This window comes from Eumetopias jubatus, unplaced genomic scaffold (genome assembly GCF_037043125.1).
Source record: "Eumetopias jubatus isolate StellerSeaLion01/CBP00866 unplaced genomic scaffold, mEumJub1_p1.0 scaffold_3, whole genome shotgun sequence".
Taxonomy (NCBI): Eukaryota; Metazoa; Chordata; class Mammalia; order Carnivora; family Otariidae; genus Eumetopias; species Eumetopias jubatus.
The window spans coordinates 157,858,169-157,878,350 of NW_028274809.1; the positions used below are offsets into that span (position 1 = coordinate 157,858,169).

A 20,182-nucleotide genomic window follows, 5' to 3' on the forward strand; every position below is an offset into this window, starting at 1 on the left:
CTTTTAAAATATGTATATAATAAATATTTATGTACATATTACAAGGATACACCTCGTGAAATCGGTTAAAACCAGTATAAATGATAGTTACATAATGCTAAAACATGTTTATTGCATAGCAACATATTCTTTTGTTGCATCTTTGTAAGAGGAAATAGAGAAAACTGAGTAAATCAAATTGGGTAACCGTGTGTGTGTGTGTGTGTGTGTGCACATGCGCGTGTGTGCGCATATTTATGCAATCACTCACTCTCTAAAATTTTTTCCAATTCTGTTGAAATTTTTAAACCTCTGGGTATTCAAGAAAACACAGAAACTATTATGCAAAATTCTATTCCTCACTTATATAAAAAGATAATAGAAGTCATTCACTATTTCTTAGACTATAACTCAATTATGTATTTCTTTCATTTTGCCTTTTCCTCTGGTCCTTTCTGCAGCAAAGCCAACTGAATTTATATCAGTGTTAGCTGTTATAGTACAATACAGGATAAAATAGACATTTCACTTCTGAGTCATTTTATGTCTCTTCTTTTATTCTTTTCTGAAGCTCATTTTGTCTACCACTTTCCTCAACTAAAATCCATACTGTCTACCAAAATTTATATCCTCATTTTTTCTACACCAAATTACCATAATTTATACATTATAATAACATACATTAATTTATAAATAATAAAGAATATCAGAATAGATTTTCTCTTGAGGACTTAAGAAATAACTAAACACAGATACACATAATGGGTCTAGTAATAAAAAAATGAGAATGCCAATTGTGATAAATGATTAAACTGATATCCATCTAAGTCAAGTTGGTCAATTGGCTCATGAGTATAAGAGAAGACTGTTACTGTAATCTAGATTTATTCTTTGACAATAATCAATCTTTTAACATGTTTTCTTTGTTGATGAAATCTGTCATTGTGTTTATTTTTACTTTTTTTAAGCTCTAGAAATTATTCCATGCATTTACTAAATAGAGACTAAAAACTCATAGCCATAAAAATGACTCACAGTCATTTAGTTTAACTCTATCCTGGAAGCATATATTTTTTTCTATATTTATTTATTTGTTGTTTTAAGCATCTCTAAATCTCATCTTTTCTACTCTTGCCCTGGTCAGTACTATTGTTATGTTTTGCTTAACCACGTTATAAGCCGTCACAATTGGTCTTCCAAATATTGTTCTCTCAGTTACCTGAAACCCATCATTTACATCAATAGGAATTATCTTACAAAAACATAAGCCAAATCCTTCTCTCAAATCTCCTTCAAAAATTAGCCTATGTACTCTTTCCTTTTGAAAATAAATTCTTAACTCACTAGAAAAATGGAGACCCTCCTTCTTTTAAATATTGTTAGTAATTTAAAATATTATATTTTATATAACTATTAAATATTAAACATATATATGTAAACATATATAAGGACAGAGAGAGGGAGAGAGTGTGCATGCAGATAAGCAACATATATTAGGGGGAAATCTATATTTAATAGCTCCAAGATTAAGAAAAAAAGTCTTTCCTGATCATCATAATAGCTTCTTAAGGAATGTAAGATGCTTAGCCACTTTGAAAGTTCACATAAAAGGCTGGAAAATCCTAGATTTGATTAAAGTCTTTTTTAGCTCTGGTCGGACACTGAGTTAAATCTGAAGCCCACCACACAAGTAAATACTGCACTCATTTCCCTTCAGTGGATTAAGAACCACATTAATGTCAGATACATTGAGAGCACAATCTGAGCTCTACAACTTAATAGGAAGATGGCTATTGTGCTGATTCTCAATTTGTTCATTTGTCAAATGGTAATGATAATATTTACTACATAGGGATAATGTAGAAATTAAATGAAATAAAGTATATTGTGTTTGGGAACTAAAGAAAGAAAGAAAAGCATGTTAGTTTCTATTCCCTGGCTCTTTTTCACCAATTTTTTTTTTTATCGGAAGCTTCAAAATCTGGGTAGAAATATATGGAAAATGCTTATAATAACATGTAATTCATTAATATTAGTTAAGGAATTGACAGCCCCTCTTATATCCAAAACATTTTATGAAAAGAAAATGTGTTTTACTCTTTCTTCCCGCACATCTAATTAGAAAGAAAAAAAAAAGAAGATAGCAGGAAGGTAAGAATGAAGGGGGGGAATCGGAGGGGGAGACAAACCATGAGCAACTATGGACTCTGAGAAACAAACAGGGTTCTAGAGGGGAGGGGGCTGGGGGGATGGGTTAGCCTGGTGATGGGTATTAAAGAGGGCACACACTGCATGGAGCACTGGGTGTTATACGCAAACAATGAATCATGGAACACTACATCGAAAACGAATGATGTAATGTATGGTGATTAACATAACATAATAATAAAAAAATGCACTGAAGAATAGAAAATTAGAATAAATGGAAAGATATATCAAAAAATGAAATTAATATAAAGTTATGTTTGTAATGCCCCTAATTTGAGAAATAAGAAATAGAGAAAAGACATATGCTGTATTTACAACTATTAGATGCTGTAATAAGAATTAACAAAAAAGTCTTTTACTAGCTAGTTACACCAAAAATTATATCTTATTTTCTAATGTTAATATTGTTTCACTAAGTAAGATGAAGCAGCTGAGCCAATAAGAATTAAAACTCCGTTTGTAATGTGTAGCCTTAGTAACAAGTCAATAGGATGTACATGTCTGTTCTGATGGAATAGCACAGATGGATGTACAGGTGAAAGCATCTCCCATTTTTGATGACAGAAGATGGGGGAAGAGTGTATGAAAGAAAGGCATATCGTGAAAATATTGAGCCCTGGTCACATTCTTGGCCTCTTCAGTTATGTGTCCTAGTATTTATGATTTTTTTATATCCATGATCATTTTTGACACTGGTTTAACTTCAAGCTCTCCGCATTTCCTTTTCTTTCTTTCTTTCTTTTTTTTTTTTTGTTAATTCAATTAGCCAATATATAATACATCATTAGTTTTGGGGGTAGTGTTCAATTATTCATTAGTTGCGTATAACACCCAGTGCTCATCACATCATGTGCCCTCCTTAATGCCCATCACTCAGTTATCCCATCCTGCCACCCTTTCCATAACCCTCAATTTGTTTCCCAGAGTCAAGAGTCTTCCATGGTTTATCTCTCTCTCTGATTTCTTCCCATTCAGTTTTCCCTCCCTTTCCTTATGATCCTCTGGACTATTTCTTACATTCCACGTATGAATGAAACCATATGATAATTGTCATTCTCTTACTGACTTATTTCATTTAGTATAATACCCTCCAGGTCCATCCATGGGGATGTAAATGGTAGGTATTCATCCTTTCTGATGGCTGAGTAATACTCCATTGTATATATAAACCACATCTGCTTTATCCATTCATCTGTTGAAGGACATCTCAGCTCCTTCCACAGTTTGGCTATAATGGACATTGCTGTTATGAAAATTGGGGTGCAAGTGCCCCTTCTTTTCAATACATCTGGATTTTTGGGGTAAAGACCCAGTAGTGCAATTGCTAGGTCATAGGGTAGCTCTATTTTTAACTTCTTGTTTTCCAGAGTGGCTATACCAGCTTGCATTTCCACCAACAGTGCAAGAGGGTTCCCCTTTCTCCAATCCTCACCAACATTTGTTGTTCTCTGTCTTGTCAATTTTAGCCATTCTTTTTTTTTTTAAGATTTTATTTATTTATTTGATACAGAGAGACACAGTGAGAGAGGGAACACAAGCAGGGGGAGTGGGAGAGGGAGAAGCAGGCCTCCTGCTGAGCAGGGAGCCCAATGTGGGACTCGATCCCAGGACCCTGGATCATGACCTGAGACAAAGGCAGACACTTAATGACTGAGCCACCCAGGCACCCCGATTTTAGCCTTTCTAAGTGGTGTAAAGTGGTATCTCATTGTGGTTTTGATTTGTATTTCCCTGATGGTTAGTGATGTGGAACATTTTTTCATGTGTCTGTTGGCCATTTGTATGTCTTCTTTGGAGAAGTGTCTGTTTATGTCTTCTGCCAATTTCTTACCTGGATTATTTGTTCTTTCGGTGTTGAGTTTGATAAGTTCTTTATCAAAGAACTTTATCTTTATAAGATCTTGGATACCAGCCCTTTATCTGTTGTCATTTGCAAATATCTTCTCCCATTCTGTAGGTTGCCTTTTAGTTTTGTCAACTGTTTCCTTTGCCATGCGGTATCTTGATGAAGTCCCAATAGTTCATTTTTGCTTGTGTTTCCCTCAACTTTAGAGATGTGTCTTGCAAGAAATTGCTGCAGCCGAGGTCACAGAGGTCATTGCTTGTGTTTCCTCTAGGATTTTGATGGAATCCTGTCTCACATTAAGGTCTTTCATCCATTTTGAGTTTATCTTTGTGTATGGTGTAAGAAATGGTTCAATTTTATTCTTGTACATGTGGCTGTCCAATTATTCCAGCACCATTTATTGAAGAGACTGTCTTTTTTCCATTGGATATAGTTTCCTGCTTTGTCAAAGACTAGTTGACCATAGGGTTGAGGGTCCATTTCTGGGCTCTCTATTCTGTTCCATTGATCTATATGTCTGTTTTGTACCATGCTGTCTTGAGGATCACAGCTTTGTAATAGAGCTGGAAGTCAGGCATCGTGATGTCCCCAGCTTTGGTTTACTTTTTCAACATTCCCCTGGCTATTTAGGATCTTTTCTGGTTCCATACAAATTTTAGGATTGTTTGTTCCAGCTCTGTGAAAAATGTCGATGTTATTTTGATAGGGATTGCACTGAATGTGTAGATTGCTCTGGGCAGCATACACATTTTAACAATGTTTATTCTTCCAATCCATGAGCATTGGATGTTTTTCCATCTCTTTGTGTCTTCTTCAATTTCTTTCATAAATGTTCTGTAGTTTCTAGAGTACAGATCCTTTACCTCTGGTTAGGTTTATTCTTAGGTATCTTATGGGTTTTGGTGCAATTGTAAATGGGATTGATTCCTTAATTTCTCTTTCTTTAGTCACATTGTTAGTGTATAGAAATGCAACTGATTTCTGTGCATTGATTTTGTATCCCACCACGTTGCTGAATTACCCTATGAGTTCTAGCAATTTTGGGGTGAAGTCCTAGCCTCAACAATCAGACAACAAAAAGAAATAAAAGGCATTCAGATTGGCAAAGAAGAAGTCAAACTCTCACTCTTCGCAGATGACATGATACTTTGTGTGGAAAACCCAAAGCTCCCCACATTTCAACTAACAGTTGGAATGGGTGGGCAGTGGTCTAAGGTACCAATTGCCACAGCATCTATCAACAGTTAAGGCCATCTACTTATTTTTGGCCAGCAGTGTTCATTGGCCATTTCTATCCTGGGAGAAGATCCCCAGGCTCTAAGGATATCTGGCATCATAACCTAGGATGAAAGATTCAGAAAAATCCAGTGCTTGGATTCACAATTTATTCTTTGTTTAGTTACCTAAATGCATTTCTCTTCCTTTTAAAGATCTTAGTGTTAAGATAAGCTCATATAATTTGCTTAGGCAGGACTTCCATAAATTCTTCTCCTCTGTTTTTACTGCTTTATTCATTTTAGCAGCCAAATTAAACACAATTATTCCTTTATTTATAAAGCTTCATTTATTTTCCCAATTTTGGTACAGTGTTTTTTTTTAACTTATTGCCTTAAAATATGACCATAATTCTCACTTTACTTATGTGCTTATCTGTCATTCTTTCCCAAAGTCCTAATTCCCTATCTTACATTCTTAGTAATATATGGATTACTGAATGTGTTGATGGTAGTATGGAGCCAAATGAAGAATCAGGTGAATGTTATAGGCCCCTCACATCCCCCAAACAAAATGTATACACACAATTTTATCTACCATTTCAGAGGTAAGAGCTACCTTCAGGCTTATTTCTGGATAGCCTTAGAAGTCAGAAACCCCAGAGTAACATTGCTGTGCATAGATATTTTTGCAACATCATAACTTAAAGACATAAGACTCTAAATCAGAGAAAAATAGTTACTCTTACTCTTATAAGCTGAATGAACTTGTTTTTACCAGTTCACCTGTCCTAGATAACTCATCAGTAAAATGAGGCAGTTGGTTCACTTGGTGTCTGGATTCTCCTTAGCTCCAATTATAAAGATTCCATAATTCCAACTGCTAAACGCTGTTACTTCATAACTGTGTATGATTCAGTAATATGTCTTGTCTGTTTATTGAGGTTTGAAATCCTATGTATTGGATCTTAAAATATAATCCAAGGATGTGTTTTCATTAGAGAGTGATCATATTATAGCATCATAAGATAGGAAGATAGAAGTAGATAGATAGATAGATAGATAGATAGATAGATAGATAGATAGATCAATTGATCTCTAAAATAGGGAAGCAGGGAATTAATTGCAACATTTTAAAAATCTTCTAGGTACTATATTGGGATTAAGTGCTCTACACGATTTGTCTAATCTGATCCTCACAAAACTTTTGTGTGGTAGTATAATTTTATTTTATAGATGAAGAAATTGGATATCAGAGAAATTAAGTGACATTCTAATAGTCAATATGTTGTAGAGATGAACTTCAGACCCATCACCCATCATTTTCCATCACCAAATTTTCCTAAAAAGAGTATTGGGTTAAAACTAAAAAAGAAAAATGTGAGAATAAATGGGGGAAGAAGAAAGAATGGGTTGTGATGTCACTTTTTTTAAAGAATTAAATAATTGTAAGAAAATGGTAATGGAGGGGTGCCTGGGTGGCTCAGTCAGTTAAGCGGCTGCCTTCGGCTCAGGTCATGATCCCAGGGTCCTGGGATCGAGTCCCATGGGGCTCCTTGCTCAGCAGGGAGCCCGCTTCTCCCTCTTCCTGCTGCTCCCCGTGTTGTGAACTCTCTTTCTGTCAAATAAATAAAACCTTAAAAAAAAAAGAAAATTGTAATGGAGAGGCATAAAACTTAGGGACTTTCTACTTTCAAGTGTGTGTGCATGTGCAAATATGTATTAATTGAACATTACTGTTTTACTAAATGCTCTATGGGTATTATTATTTTTTTATTTTAAATTATTATTATTTTTTTATTTACATTTTGATGTTACTTTTAATATAGGATCTTTCAGTACAGAGTAGCAGTTAACACAGCAACACATGCAATTACCTGTGGTGGAAGCAGTGGCAATCTTATAAAGGCAAGAAGCATACTCAAGTCATTGCATCGCCTCTGCATGTCATACTTGACCCACATCATTAATGCATGGAAGATGGTTTCTTCATCAGGAACATTTACATCATCGCTGGCCAGGAGTTTATGGAGCTCCTCAGCTGGAAGCAGTAAAAACTCTTGATTTCTCATAACTTCCATTATGTTTTCCTGCAGGGAGAAAACATCTTGGCATAAATTTGGCTTCACTTTGATTTTGCTGGGAAAGCATCTCAGAAAGAAATAAGAAAAGTCGTCAATAACCTTTGTTCTCATTATAACATAATCCTTGAGACTTAATCCTTCAGAAACTAGAAGCTGTTAAAATGAAAGCATTGTAATTGTAATTGAAGTGTAAATGTATCAGAGACACCACGGATCTTATAATAACCGGAGGATTATACTGTTGAGCTTTGTGATGCAGGCAGAATGTACTAAGTGATTAAATGTTCAAGTTTCAAGTGGACTGCTGTGTAAGATTTGGTGACTATGAAGAGAATAGCATTCAAATTTTTTAAAGCTTGACTACATATACATAAAATCAGAAAGTGGGAATGAAATTACATAGGAAGTAAGTAACACTATAAGATGCATCATTGTTTATTTAGAAGGAAAAAACAGGACAGATAAGGCCTAGAAGTCACAAAAGGACGTATGTTCCACCCTTTTATTATCTCTCCTACCTCCCTCCTCTCATGACAATTTCTTTGGCTTAATTTAGATTCCCATTTATTTTCTTCCAGATTGCTGCCATAACCTTCTAATTACTCTGCCTGACTCTATCTATTCTTAGCCGCTTTACTGTATCCTCTATAATCATGCTAGAATGATAGTTCTACAACTTAAATTTCATGGCATTCCTCTAAAGTTTTGCTTGGTTTAGTTTGGTCTCCTTTTGTCTTTTGGTTCTAATCTCTTGGTTAAATACACTAATTCTTTATGATCTGACCTCTTCCTGAGTTGAAGACTACACTTCTTAACATTTCTTGTGTTCTAGTCACCATTACTTAGTCTTTCAATTTGCCATCCTGTTTGACATGTCCCCCCTCACACTCATCTATTGCTTCAAATGACTTTTATGCACTTTGTTTTCCTAATTTCTGCCATTTTCCAAGACTCAGTTCATATGGAACTCTCGAGCCCTCTGTGCACTCACATTGGATCTGGCTCCCCCATCCACCATGCGTGCACAGTGCATGGTATTTATATCTCTGAGACAGCAGTTACCAAACTGTGGCCTAATCTTCAGTGCCCTTAGGGGTCTTTTTTTTTTTAAGATTTATTTATTTATTTGACAGAGAGAGGCACAGCGAGAGAGGGAACACAAGCAGGGGGAATGGAGAGGGAGAAGCAGGCTTTCCCGCTGAGCGGAGAGCCCGATGCGGGGCTCGATCCCAGGACCCTGGGATCATGACCTGAGCTGAAGGCAGACGTCTAACGACTGAGCCACCCAGGCGCCCCGCCGTTAGGGGTCTTATCACAAACTTTAAGCTCCTTGAGACAAATACCTTGACAATTAGCTTGCATATCTCGATCCTGGAACACAGCAGGTGAACAGTACCTCGTTATTGAATAGATGTGTTGGTGATCTTTGGGGAGAAAAATAAAATTTTGGAAATAGTGCACAGCAGTGTGGTGGTTTTCAAACACAATTTTAAAATGACTTGTCGAGAACCTTATATGCTAGCAGAGAAGCTTTAGTGGCAGATATATGGTTAAAGAAGACAGAGATCTGAGTGACTCCCTCTTTTGTTCCACTTCCCCTCCCACCCCATGTCTCAGTTCCAGAGAAGATAGAAGTGAGGTTTCTCAGATCATAGTTTTCAAGGCACAGGTGTGGTAGAAATCCCAATACATGCCTATTGTAGGAAAAAACCTGAAACAGATGGAACTAGATCTCTTCCCCAAAGGCATTATGACTATGCTACTATGTTCATGTTAAGTAGAAGATGCAGCCCGTGCCTGTTAATCTGTATGTCAGAGCAGATCTGAACCTATTTTCTAGAAGAGACCTGACCCACCTTTTGAGTATATCCTTGGAACTGAATCCAAGGTTTGAGGTGCCTTCAGCTGTCACAAAACAATGTCAACTTATACTTTCATTCCGGTCATTTGTCCTATTTATTTACATTTGGTTGACATTGCAGAATAGCTGATTTCCTGGAAATTTTTGTCCCCTGTATTTCCTCTGTGCCTAATACAAGTACTATGTAAATTATAGATGTCCAATATCTATTTAGTGAGTTAACCAACTGAGTGTTCTGAGATGTGGGACCACCAAGCTTCTCTAAAGGACTCTAGTAGGATAAAGATGTTTTTGAAGAATCTTTGAAACATTTTTTGTCCATCCTTTTTTCCAGTTACTGAAAAATCTATGCCTCTATTAAACCACACACAGAATTGTAGTGCTAAACCTTCAGTATATAGTATGGGGTACCATAAAAAAAAGCAGGTCTATGAAACTCTTAGTGGTGTCTATCAAAGATATTGTTTAAGGCATATTTCGTTATATTTTACAGTGGCCTCTTTATGACAACCTTTGGGAGAAATTTCTTGCAGGTTTTAGTAGCAAGAATAATTGCACTTCTCTTGAGTAAATTGGTTTGCTTTTATCATGGATGTTGTAAATTATGAAATTGATCAGATTTCTCTTTTTATTTGGCCTCTAGAAAGCTTAGAGTTAAAAAAATTGAAATCTATCTGTTAGGAAGGGTATAGCCTTCTATAGTTTGATTTCTTCTTCAAACAACTCCAATAATAGTTTCATTTAATATCACTACAGCAGATTTTATTTTTTTTCTTTTATCCCTGAATCTGATTTAGAGCATATTCCTATAATTTTATATCCTTGCAAACCATACTACATGTTTGGGAATAAGTCATGTGGTTTGTAAAAACTGTTATAAATAAACTGGACATTAGGGGCTAGTATCAGATATTACTGGATCTCTCATACTGTCCCATATATTATGTTATTATGAACTTTATGTATTTTGGAGTTCTAAAGTTCACTTTGCTCTTTGTTTGTTTGTTTTTTCCATCAAGTCTCCTTTTCATGATACCCTGCCTAATATTTTCTTGTTTTTTGCAATCTAGCTTCTGGAAATTGTTTTAATTTCATTATGTTTGATTCACTAAAGAAAAAATATAAATTCACACTAGTTTCCTTAACATTGTTTGTGCACCTCAGCTAACTCCTCGTGTGAGAAGACCAAGTGGTGAGAGGCATCAAAATTCTTTGGCCTATTTACCTTTTGTACAATAACTTTAATTTATTCAATAATTTATTCTATATAGATTTCCTGAACACCTAACATATGGTCCTGGATAATTGTAGCCAGGAGAGCAAAATGGATTTGCATCAAAAAGCTTACCACACATTGGACACCTATAAAATGTGCAGTGCTTAGGAAATGACTTGTCAACTCTGGAAAAGCAGGTTTTTCAAATGGACCTAGAATATTAGGTAGGAGGGTAGATTAGAAAATGGGAAATGGAAAGATGTAGTATTACGACCAGGGGAAAGCATATAAACAAAAACATAATAGCAGGTAATATAGTATAAAGTGCCATATTTGGTGTGTCAATTTGATTAAGAATGAGCACAGAAAAATTGTGAGAAATAATACTGAAAGGGTAATTTAGACCATATAGTGAAATAAATTTATTCTACAACTTTGACAGTCTCTCCATTAAATGGGAATATATCTATACATATATCTTTTGTACATAGATTGAACTATTTATTATAAAGGAAATTTTAGCACTGAACTTAAGTTGCCACTACCTAAGTCACAAGCAACCCTTATTAATTACAAGACTAAATTCTACAATCTATCTTTCCTACTTCATAATACTTTAAACAATTTTGCTAGCTATAAAAAATTCACAATTTTATTTTCTAAGCAGAATTTTCTTACCCATTGTTATTTAATTATTTCCTGAATTTGACATAAACATTTTCTAATATTAATTTTTCTCCCTTAATTATATTATTATCTTCCTCTTATTATTGGTAACATATCAATAATTTAAAATTCCAGTAGAAATTCATTTTTCTACAACCAGAATATAAGTGAATCCATTCAATTATCATATTTTAGTTATTGATTTACTTTAAAATATGGGTATTAGATTGTAGTAAAATATTTCATTAATGTTCAAACATAAACTTCAACAGTGTTTACTTCATTAACAGCTACTACAGATACAATACGTTATACACTATATGGTTAACTCAAAGAAACTGCTTTGCTATGATTGTCTACTGAATGAAAATCTATATTTCACCATCTTGCACTTCGTGACCGGAGGTCAGTTGGAAGAACCTCCTGATCACTGCTTTCAACATTATGTTGGGAAGGTTGATCCTTTGCCAGACCACCACAGAATCTCTGGTTTGATTCCAAATCACCAGAGGCTATGGAATTCATTTAATTGCCCATCTAAAATGTTATTGGTTAGAAAGATGTATTCTTAGGAGGCCCATAATATCAAATAAGTGGAAAACTGAAACATAAGCCTGAGAATTGCCCTACATCCTCTGATTGAAGCTTATTATATAAGTATGAAAATGAAAATTTTGGGTGTAAAGTCTGAATTATAAAACTATGATTCTTTTGCATACTTTGCAAGGAAATTTTTGAGTTTCTGATATATGCATGATTCTACTATTGTCAAGGACAAGACTGAAAAATGCGTATCTCAACTTCTGAAGCAGAAGTTACATCATGTACCAGATTGAGTAGTGTCTCCCAAAACTTCTCATCCACTTGGCACCTCATAATGTGACCTTATTTAGAAATAGGGTCATTGCAGATGTAATTAGTGAAGCTAAATTAAGGCCATACTGGATTAGAGTGGGCCCTAATCTAATTATTGGTGTGCTAAAAGACAGAAACAGACACACAGTGATTAGAACACCATGTGAAGACAGAGGTGACAGAGGGAAGAAGTCGGCGTGAAAGTAAAGATAAAAAATCATGCTGCCACGAGCCAAGGAGTGCCAAGGATTGTTAGGAACCACCAGAAGTTGGAAAAGGCAAGAAAGGATTCTTCCCTAGAACCACCAGAGAGAGCATGGCTCTGCTCACATCTTGATTTCAGAATTTTAGCCTCCAGAACTATAAGAAAATAAATTTCTGTTGTTTTAAGCTACTTAGATCTTAATACCTTGTTATTGCAGCCCCAGAAAAATAATAAATATCATAAGAGAAAGTAAAAATATATATATATAGTTATGTTAAAAACTCGCACATAAACCTAAGAAAGTATGATAATTAGTCCCAATCTTTTATTTAAAAAACAAAAAGATTTTGGGGCGCCTGGGTGGCTCAGTCATTAAGCATCTGCCTTTGGCTCAGGTCATGATCCCAGGGTCCTGGGATCGAGCCCCACATCGGGCTCCCAGGAAGCCTGCTTCTCCCTCTCCTGCTCCCCCTGCTTGTATTCCCTCTCTTGTTGTGTGTCTTTCTGTCAGATAAATAAAATCTTTAAAAAAATAAATAATAAAATAAAAAATTTTATTTACTTATTTGAGAGAGAGAGACAGAGACAGAGATAGGGAGAGAGAGCACAAGCTGGGAGGAGAGGGAGAAGCAGGCTCCCTGCTGAGCTGGGAGCCTCTCGCGGGGTTCAATCCCAGGACCCTGGGGTCATGAATTGAGCCAAAGGCAGACGCTTAACTGTCTGAGCGACCCAGGTGCCCCTAGTCCCAATTTTTTAAATTATAATTTCTTTCTAGGCTCTTTATTTTATAGAATGATGCCTTTAAGAAATCATACATTTCCAATGATCCAAAGGAGTGTCAGGGACAGGAAAACACGGTCTAGTGTTAAGACCCGGATCTATCTATCTATCTATCTATCTATCTATCTATCTATCTATCTACTCCTATATATATTCATATTCATATACATTCCTATGCCTCTAGAATTTAAAATTTCTAAAAGTACAGGGTGGGGAGAGACACCTCTTCCAGTTATCAAGGGCTTCTTGTATCAGCTACAAAAGTTGCTTTACTTAAAGTTGCTATACTGATATATCGGTGTCAAGACTAACATTTTCAGGTTAAAACCAGTTTCCCTGGGCTTTTGATTATTTGCTTCGTCGGAATATTTAATTTTTAATACCTGTGTTAAAGTTTCTTTCTGAACTCTTGAATACTACCTTAGAGTTCAAAGGGAACAGACACTCTTTAGGAGAGTCACATCTTGTTATTTTATAGATGAGAATGTAGAGACTGGAGGGGCTCATACATAGTCAAAGTAAGTCTGCGATTAGGAATTCAGTCTCTTGTCCTATTACATTACCTGGACTACCTATCCTTTGGTTAGGTTCCCCTTCTGGTTCTCCTTTGTTCATCTACTTTAGATTTAATGTCTTACTTTGATCTCTGCAACATGTATGCACTCTGATTCTTAAGTGTTCCCCTGAACCTGTTTCCACCTCTTTCTTGATACATTGGAGTTCCACGATGTGGCATGGTGATTATGGAGAGTCAACATATTACTACTGACTCGGAGAGCTGGTCAGGATTTAGATCCCAACCCTGCTATGCACTGGTTGTGTGATGAAGATGTTGGATTCTTTGTCTATAAATGGGATAAAAATAGTATCTACTGTAAAGCACTGTTGTGAAGATTAAGTGTGAAGATTAAATTAAATTTACTGTTCTTAGAGAAGGATCTGACACCCAGCAAGTGTGACAGAGGCATTAGCCATTACTATTCTGCATCTGAGCCTATCCTTCACTTCAGCCTCCTATTGTTAGATATATTGTCTATAATCACATTTCTTTGTCTTCCCTCTTTTCTTTACTGATTATTTAGTCAACAAAACTTTGAGTATTTTTTTAACTGCCTACTATATTTGTCAGACCAAAGAATACCGAGACTAAAAAAAGGAAAGTTCTGGCTCCTAAGAGACGTACTTTCTAATGAGAAGGAAAATATGATGTTATAAGAGAAATATACGCATTTTGTGAGGAGAGAGAAAAAAATGGGGGATTTAATGAAGTCAAAGGTATAAGAATGAAAGTGGAATACAGGAGGCCAAGTTGGAGTTTGAATGAGGAGATACTCACCTCTCCTCTCTGGAATAGCAATTCCCCAAACAAGGAAATGTTTCTCATGGAATCATAGATTCACAGAGCACCAAAGAAATGTTGCTGGCATATGGTCTAAATCTCATATCATTCTCTACCAGGCTTTTTAAAAACAGGAATTTCTATGACCTCATATAATCTCAAATTGGAATCTTTGAAGTTACTTAGTTTAATGTATACTCCATATACTTTTCTGTGCACTGCTTACCCAGGGAGTATTTTCAATGATGGGAAACCCATCACCCTATAAGAAAGCCCGTATCAATGCTGAATAACCGTCAGAAAATTACCCTCATTCTGAAGTAAAATTTGCCTTCTTATAATTTTCTTACATTAATTCCAAGGCAAATCTATTTTTTTATTCCATTGATCAGCTATTTGAATATTGAGGGTTTTATTTTTTCTCTCTTCTATCATGCCTTTTAAAGGCTAAAGAACTATCATTCTTTAATCTCTCTAAAGGATATTGATCTTCAAAACCAGAAGACGATGCTACAGTAAAAGATACAATCTTTGCTGAATTTCCCCTGAAATACCTACATTCTTTTCTTTATTCCTTTGGCAATGAGAACAAATAAAACAAAAATAAAAAATATTCTTACAGACTTTGGGTTGCTTATTTACATACAACTTTCTAATCTATTCCAAGGACATTTTCCAAATAAATGCAGGAAAAACAAATATTAAGCAATCACTGTATAAAAATTGAATTTCAATCATATATATGTTTTTGTATAGGTGTGTATATATAACAAACATATATAATTACTATTATTTAGATAATAAAACAAGGAAAAGAAATGTTCAAAGAGTTGTCAATGTATATAACAGTGTTTTTCTTGTCAGTTTTGTCAGTGCTTAGGAAATGACTATGGAATAGAATTCTTTAGGTATTTGAGTTATGTATCAGATACTTTCTTAATAATAACAGTATATTATAATGGCCACACATGTTTTGGTATATATATATATACACATATCTTCTGAGTTTTCTTTAGCTACAGGAAAATGATCAAGATCCAAATCTGTCAGACTAAAGTAAACAGTTGCCAGTTTCCTTTATTAGTTATTTTTCATTTATTAAGTGTGGTTACTTCATTGGTAGCAACTCTTTCCCCCCAAAAAAATATTAGAGTATCAGTGTTCAAATGAAGCATTTTATAAAAATTCCAAAACTGTGTCCAGTCTCAGAAATTATTTCTGATGGTCATCTTTCAAGATTATTGTATGGAACAAAAGATAATTCTGTTATTTTTAAGTTCCTTAAAAATGTATGAGTCTATGACTCATATATTATGACTTTGCCTTTTCCAACAAAATGTTGCTAAAGTGGTAAAATAACTTAGAAATTATAGTGGAAAGAGCAATAATTCTTCAGTAAGAAGGACTGGAGAAACATCCCATTCCAATACTCTCTGGTCAGGATTTCCCAGGTAAAGGCACTTCATTATTCCAACATATTATCTCTTCACTTTGAATATGGGTTTTGTAACAACTCCTAGTCTGGAAAACTTTTCTGATTTGCTTATGAGCACATTGAGCTTAGAAGGAAATAATTCCTAAACTTTACAATGTTATGCAAACTAAACAATTATTTTCATGGGATTCTTTAACACTTGTAATAATTTGGTCTACTTTTGATACTGGAAATATACTGTTTGAAAACATAAATAGGCAATATATGTTATCTACTAACACGCAGAAGAGGGAAGAAGGGAGCACATACAAATCATTTATAAACTTCAGTACCAAAAACACAGCCCAGTCAGCTAAACAGTTCTGCTTCCATTTTTTTGGTTTAACAGAAAAGTAACTAACCATTCCCAAACATATGAATTGCTTTGCAAACTGTGTAACACTATGCATGCATAAATTATTAGAGTAGTAGTATTGATTTTTATAATTTAATATTAGGAACATTTACACCTTGATGGAGCCCAAACCTCTCTGCCCCCCCTTCTTCATAAATTGCTCTTCATCAATATTTGCTTAGTTTCTTTTAGGTGTCTTATAGAAATCATTGAGAATGGCAGCAGATGGAAAAGTTAGGAGGAACGTGAAAATCTCTGCACAATCTTTATGAGAAGCACATATTTGTGCCAGCCCAGGGAGAAATGGTATCATTGCCAATTAAATCAGGAAGCAATAGCATACCTAAGTATTCAGAGCTGTTTCTTTTCACTGCAGCCAAGTGTCCAGGACACTTGATCATATAAACTTTTTCTTAAATGAGTTACAATGCCCCAGAAAAACATAAAAATAATGGTCCTCTAGAACTTTGCTAGAAAAACAGAATTTTAACACACGATAATATGTCTGTTTTCCTTGCAAAGACATCTTGCAGAAAATTGACTGTAAGAATCTTCTTTGGTGCATAAAAATGTATATTTTATCAGGTAGTGCTCATTTTGTGCTTACAGAAAATTGAAAGAAAGCTTATCCCTTATCTTAATAGAAAAATAAATTTTTTCCAGACCAAAAGGATTGTTTTGTCAACCTGTATTTATATAGTCTTTTGTTCTTATGTTTGTAAGCATAAATGATTCATCAAGAAAGCCTGGTATATGCATAATCTAAAATAGCCAAGCAGTTGGGGTAAAAAGTATGTGCAGAAAAAAAGGAAAGAGTGAGTATGGAAGTTGCTTATATAACCACATTGATTAGTTTGCAGTTAAAAACAGCATTAGCACTCTGCATCAAAGAATACATTACAATTTTGCAATCTTAAGGTCTAAATGGTCTCTACAGAAGCATGTAAAATTTTAATTATAATTTTGCATTCATTTATTGCTTAATAAAAGGATTTAGACTATTTCCCTTCTGGGGTAGGCTAATTTACTAGCTGCTTACAACCCACATTAAAAATCACAGCACAGTATATTCTCTTATATTTAACCTATTTTAAAATTTTTAAACAGCGGACATAATTGTAATCATTGTCAAAAAAATCAAGTAAAAATCAAAAGCAAGCTATAAAAATTCTTCCCATGAAAACTGTAAAATGGAAATGAGTGAGAGTATACTTTGTGTAAAATAATTGGAATAAAGAGAATAATCCCCTTAGTAGTTATATAAATGTATAATAAGTTTTCCTCCAGTTTGCCAAATAATTTAGTGCATGCCATTATCTCTCAGCAAATAAAAGAACCATTAACTACATTACAACATGTATGTTTACATATAATGCCTTAAATACGAAAGTTGATGCCAAACATATTCCATGGAATATTATTATATTTTATAAATAAGATGCAGTAAAGTACTACCATGAGTCCCAGATAATGAGTGAGTGGCTAACATAAATAAATTTTCTTCATTCCTACATTCTTCCACCCTGAATTTTAGTGGAATCCCATAAAAATTACTAGACGGTGAGTGATAATATGGATAGATGGTACTTCAACCAAAAGCATTACACATAGCTCTAAACTTGTAATATGTTGCAAATATTTTTTTAAGATTTTATTTATTTATTTGACAGAGAGAGAGGGAGACACAGCGAGAGAGGGAACACAAGCAGGGGGAGCGGGAGAGGGAGAAGCAGGCTTCCCGCTGAGCAGGGAGCCCGATGTGGGGCTTGATCCCACGACCTCGGGATCATGACCTGAGTCGAAGGCAGACACTTAACGACTGAGCCACCCAGGCGCCCCATGTTGCAAATATTTTTAATTTGTGGTAACAGGAAAGTCACAGCAAAGATTTAAATTTACCATTGTGTATTAAGAGCTTTAGGGCATATCAAGTGGATAAAATCATGTGGTCTTTTATCTAAAAATGCTTGATAGAAAACTATATAACTTTTTATATAAAATACATTACATATATATATATATAATTTTAACAGGACATTTTAACAGTGTTTGTCGAAGAAGGGCAAGTGGGATCTTGTGGGATCATGTGTGGAGAACTTAACACTACCATAAGGCCCTGCCTGATCTCACTCCCACCAGCCGCTCTACCTCACTTTTCCCTTTCTGCCTGCCTTGGGATGTTATTATAAGACCTATTGTAAGAGTAGTCATAGGATTAAGAGTTTTAAGTATTTAAGGCTGGTGTCCTACTACATGGCATCTAGAGGGAATCAAAATAAAATAAAGACACTAAATAATAGGTAAAAAAATATTGGCCAGGATGGAGGAATGTAGGAATGAAGAACATTTATTTATGTTAGCCACTCACTCATTATCTGGGATTCAGTATACTGGCTAAGAGTTTAATAGTGAACGTGGATGCGACCCTGAAGTCTGTAGGTGATTATGCCCTACAGTAAATGAGTTGGAGATGCTAGAACTTTATTAACATATTATTGAGGAAGACAACAGAAGTCAGAAGGAGGTGGAAATATTAAAATGGATTATTTAGGGATGCCTGGGTGGCTCAGTCGGTTAAGCGCCTGCCTTCGGCTCAGGACATGATCTCAGGGTCCTGGATCGAGTCTTCACATAGGGCTCCTTGCTCATCGGGGAGCCTGCTTCTTCCTCTCCCTCTGCTGCTTCCCTGTGCTTGTTCTCTCTCTCTCTCTCTCGCAAAAATAAATAAAAATACTTAAAAAATAAAATAAAATGGATTATTTAAAAGAACTGAAAATCTCTTCATTTTATGCTTCTTGGAAGGGCCCAAAAAAGGATGCTGAAGGGGGCACCATTATGTGGAGAAGTCCGGAGTTAGACATGGAGGTGCTGTCATCTTCTTGGAGTTGAATATCACTGGAAATATTGATATTCTAGAATGGAAGAATCTAGATGGAAGCAGTTAATCATCAGAAGCAAGACACATATAATAAAAATAAAGAGCAGGGAGGCCTGCGTGTCATATAGATTTCCTAGATCCCTGAGAATCCGTGGAATTGATCTTCAAGTATGTTGGGGTGAAACTGATGGGCTTTTCCTCAGGGTGTTTCTTCCTTTGAAGAGGAAGAAAACTTGATAGCTGGGGATTAGATAGTGGATATTAGCTACTGAAATGACAAATTCTAGTTCGTACAATTTCTAGATCAGTATAGGTTCACAGATTCAGAATCTATTAACTTAAGGGAAAGAATGAGAACCCTTGAGAAGTAAACCACCACAGGTGTATACAAGAAATTTCCCTCTGATCCTTCCCTCAGTGGATCTGCAGCCTTTGACAGATCAATGAGCACTGAGAAAAGGAAACTGAATACCTTGGTGGACTGTTTGATAAGAGGTTTGTGGTAACATTGAAATGCCATAATGGCTTTCTGGGTATAGTGGGGCCAATAGAAGCTGCATGAAAATGCAGTTTTGTCTCAGTGTGGTTCTATAGACCTTCTCTGTGAGTATCTTCTGAGATATAAATGTGTAACTAAGATATGCTAACAGCTGGCAGACCGCTCTCATTAATTCCCTGATGTGTTAGAGCAGTGGTTCTCAACTCTTTGAATGTACCAGAATCTCCTGGAGGCAGGCCTGGCTACATGATCTGTGAGGCACAATGCAAAATGAATGCAGAGCCTCTTTTTCAAGGAGCATGAAAAAATGCTATAAAAAGTACATACAAAGCTTTTTCTTTTCTTCTACAGTCTCACTTTTTATTTGTCTTTGGTGCTTTTTATTTGTTATTTAATTTCATTCTAAATAAAATAAAATTTTAAACCACTAGTATGAATTTTTCTATCCATCCTTATATTGTGCAATGCTAATTTTAAATGCCAATAGCAGAGAACTGAAGTCATATGCAGAAATACCAAAATTACAAAATTTGTACTTTGTGACCCATCTCTGAAGAGTGTCTAGAGTTGGCCAGAAAAAATAAACACAAGCCAAACTCAGGAAGGATTGGAAAGAGGAAGAGTGCATCCCCTCACGTATGGAGCCAGACTTAGGTAGTGCTCCCAGGTATGGGACAACCCTCCTAGTTGCCAGGAGCATTATTATCCAGCTACTGACTAGAG

At 35.3% G+C, this 20,182-nt stretch overlaps 1 protein-coding gene across 2 annotated transcripts in view; it reads right to left on the reverse strand.

Moving 5' to 3' along the window:
• The window catches only part of KLHL1 (kelch like family member 1), a 378,567-nt gene that overhangs the window by 155,241 nt on the left and 203,144 nt on the right, over nt 1–20,182 (reverse strand). For both annotated transcript variants that reach the window (XM_028106018.1, XM_028106011.1), the window contains one exon: nt 7,125–7,337. In XM_028106018.1, the coding sequence (XP_027961819.1) occupies nt 7,125–7,337 (213 nt within the window). The remainder of the gene's footprint in view (nt 1–7,124; nt 7,338–20,182) is intronic.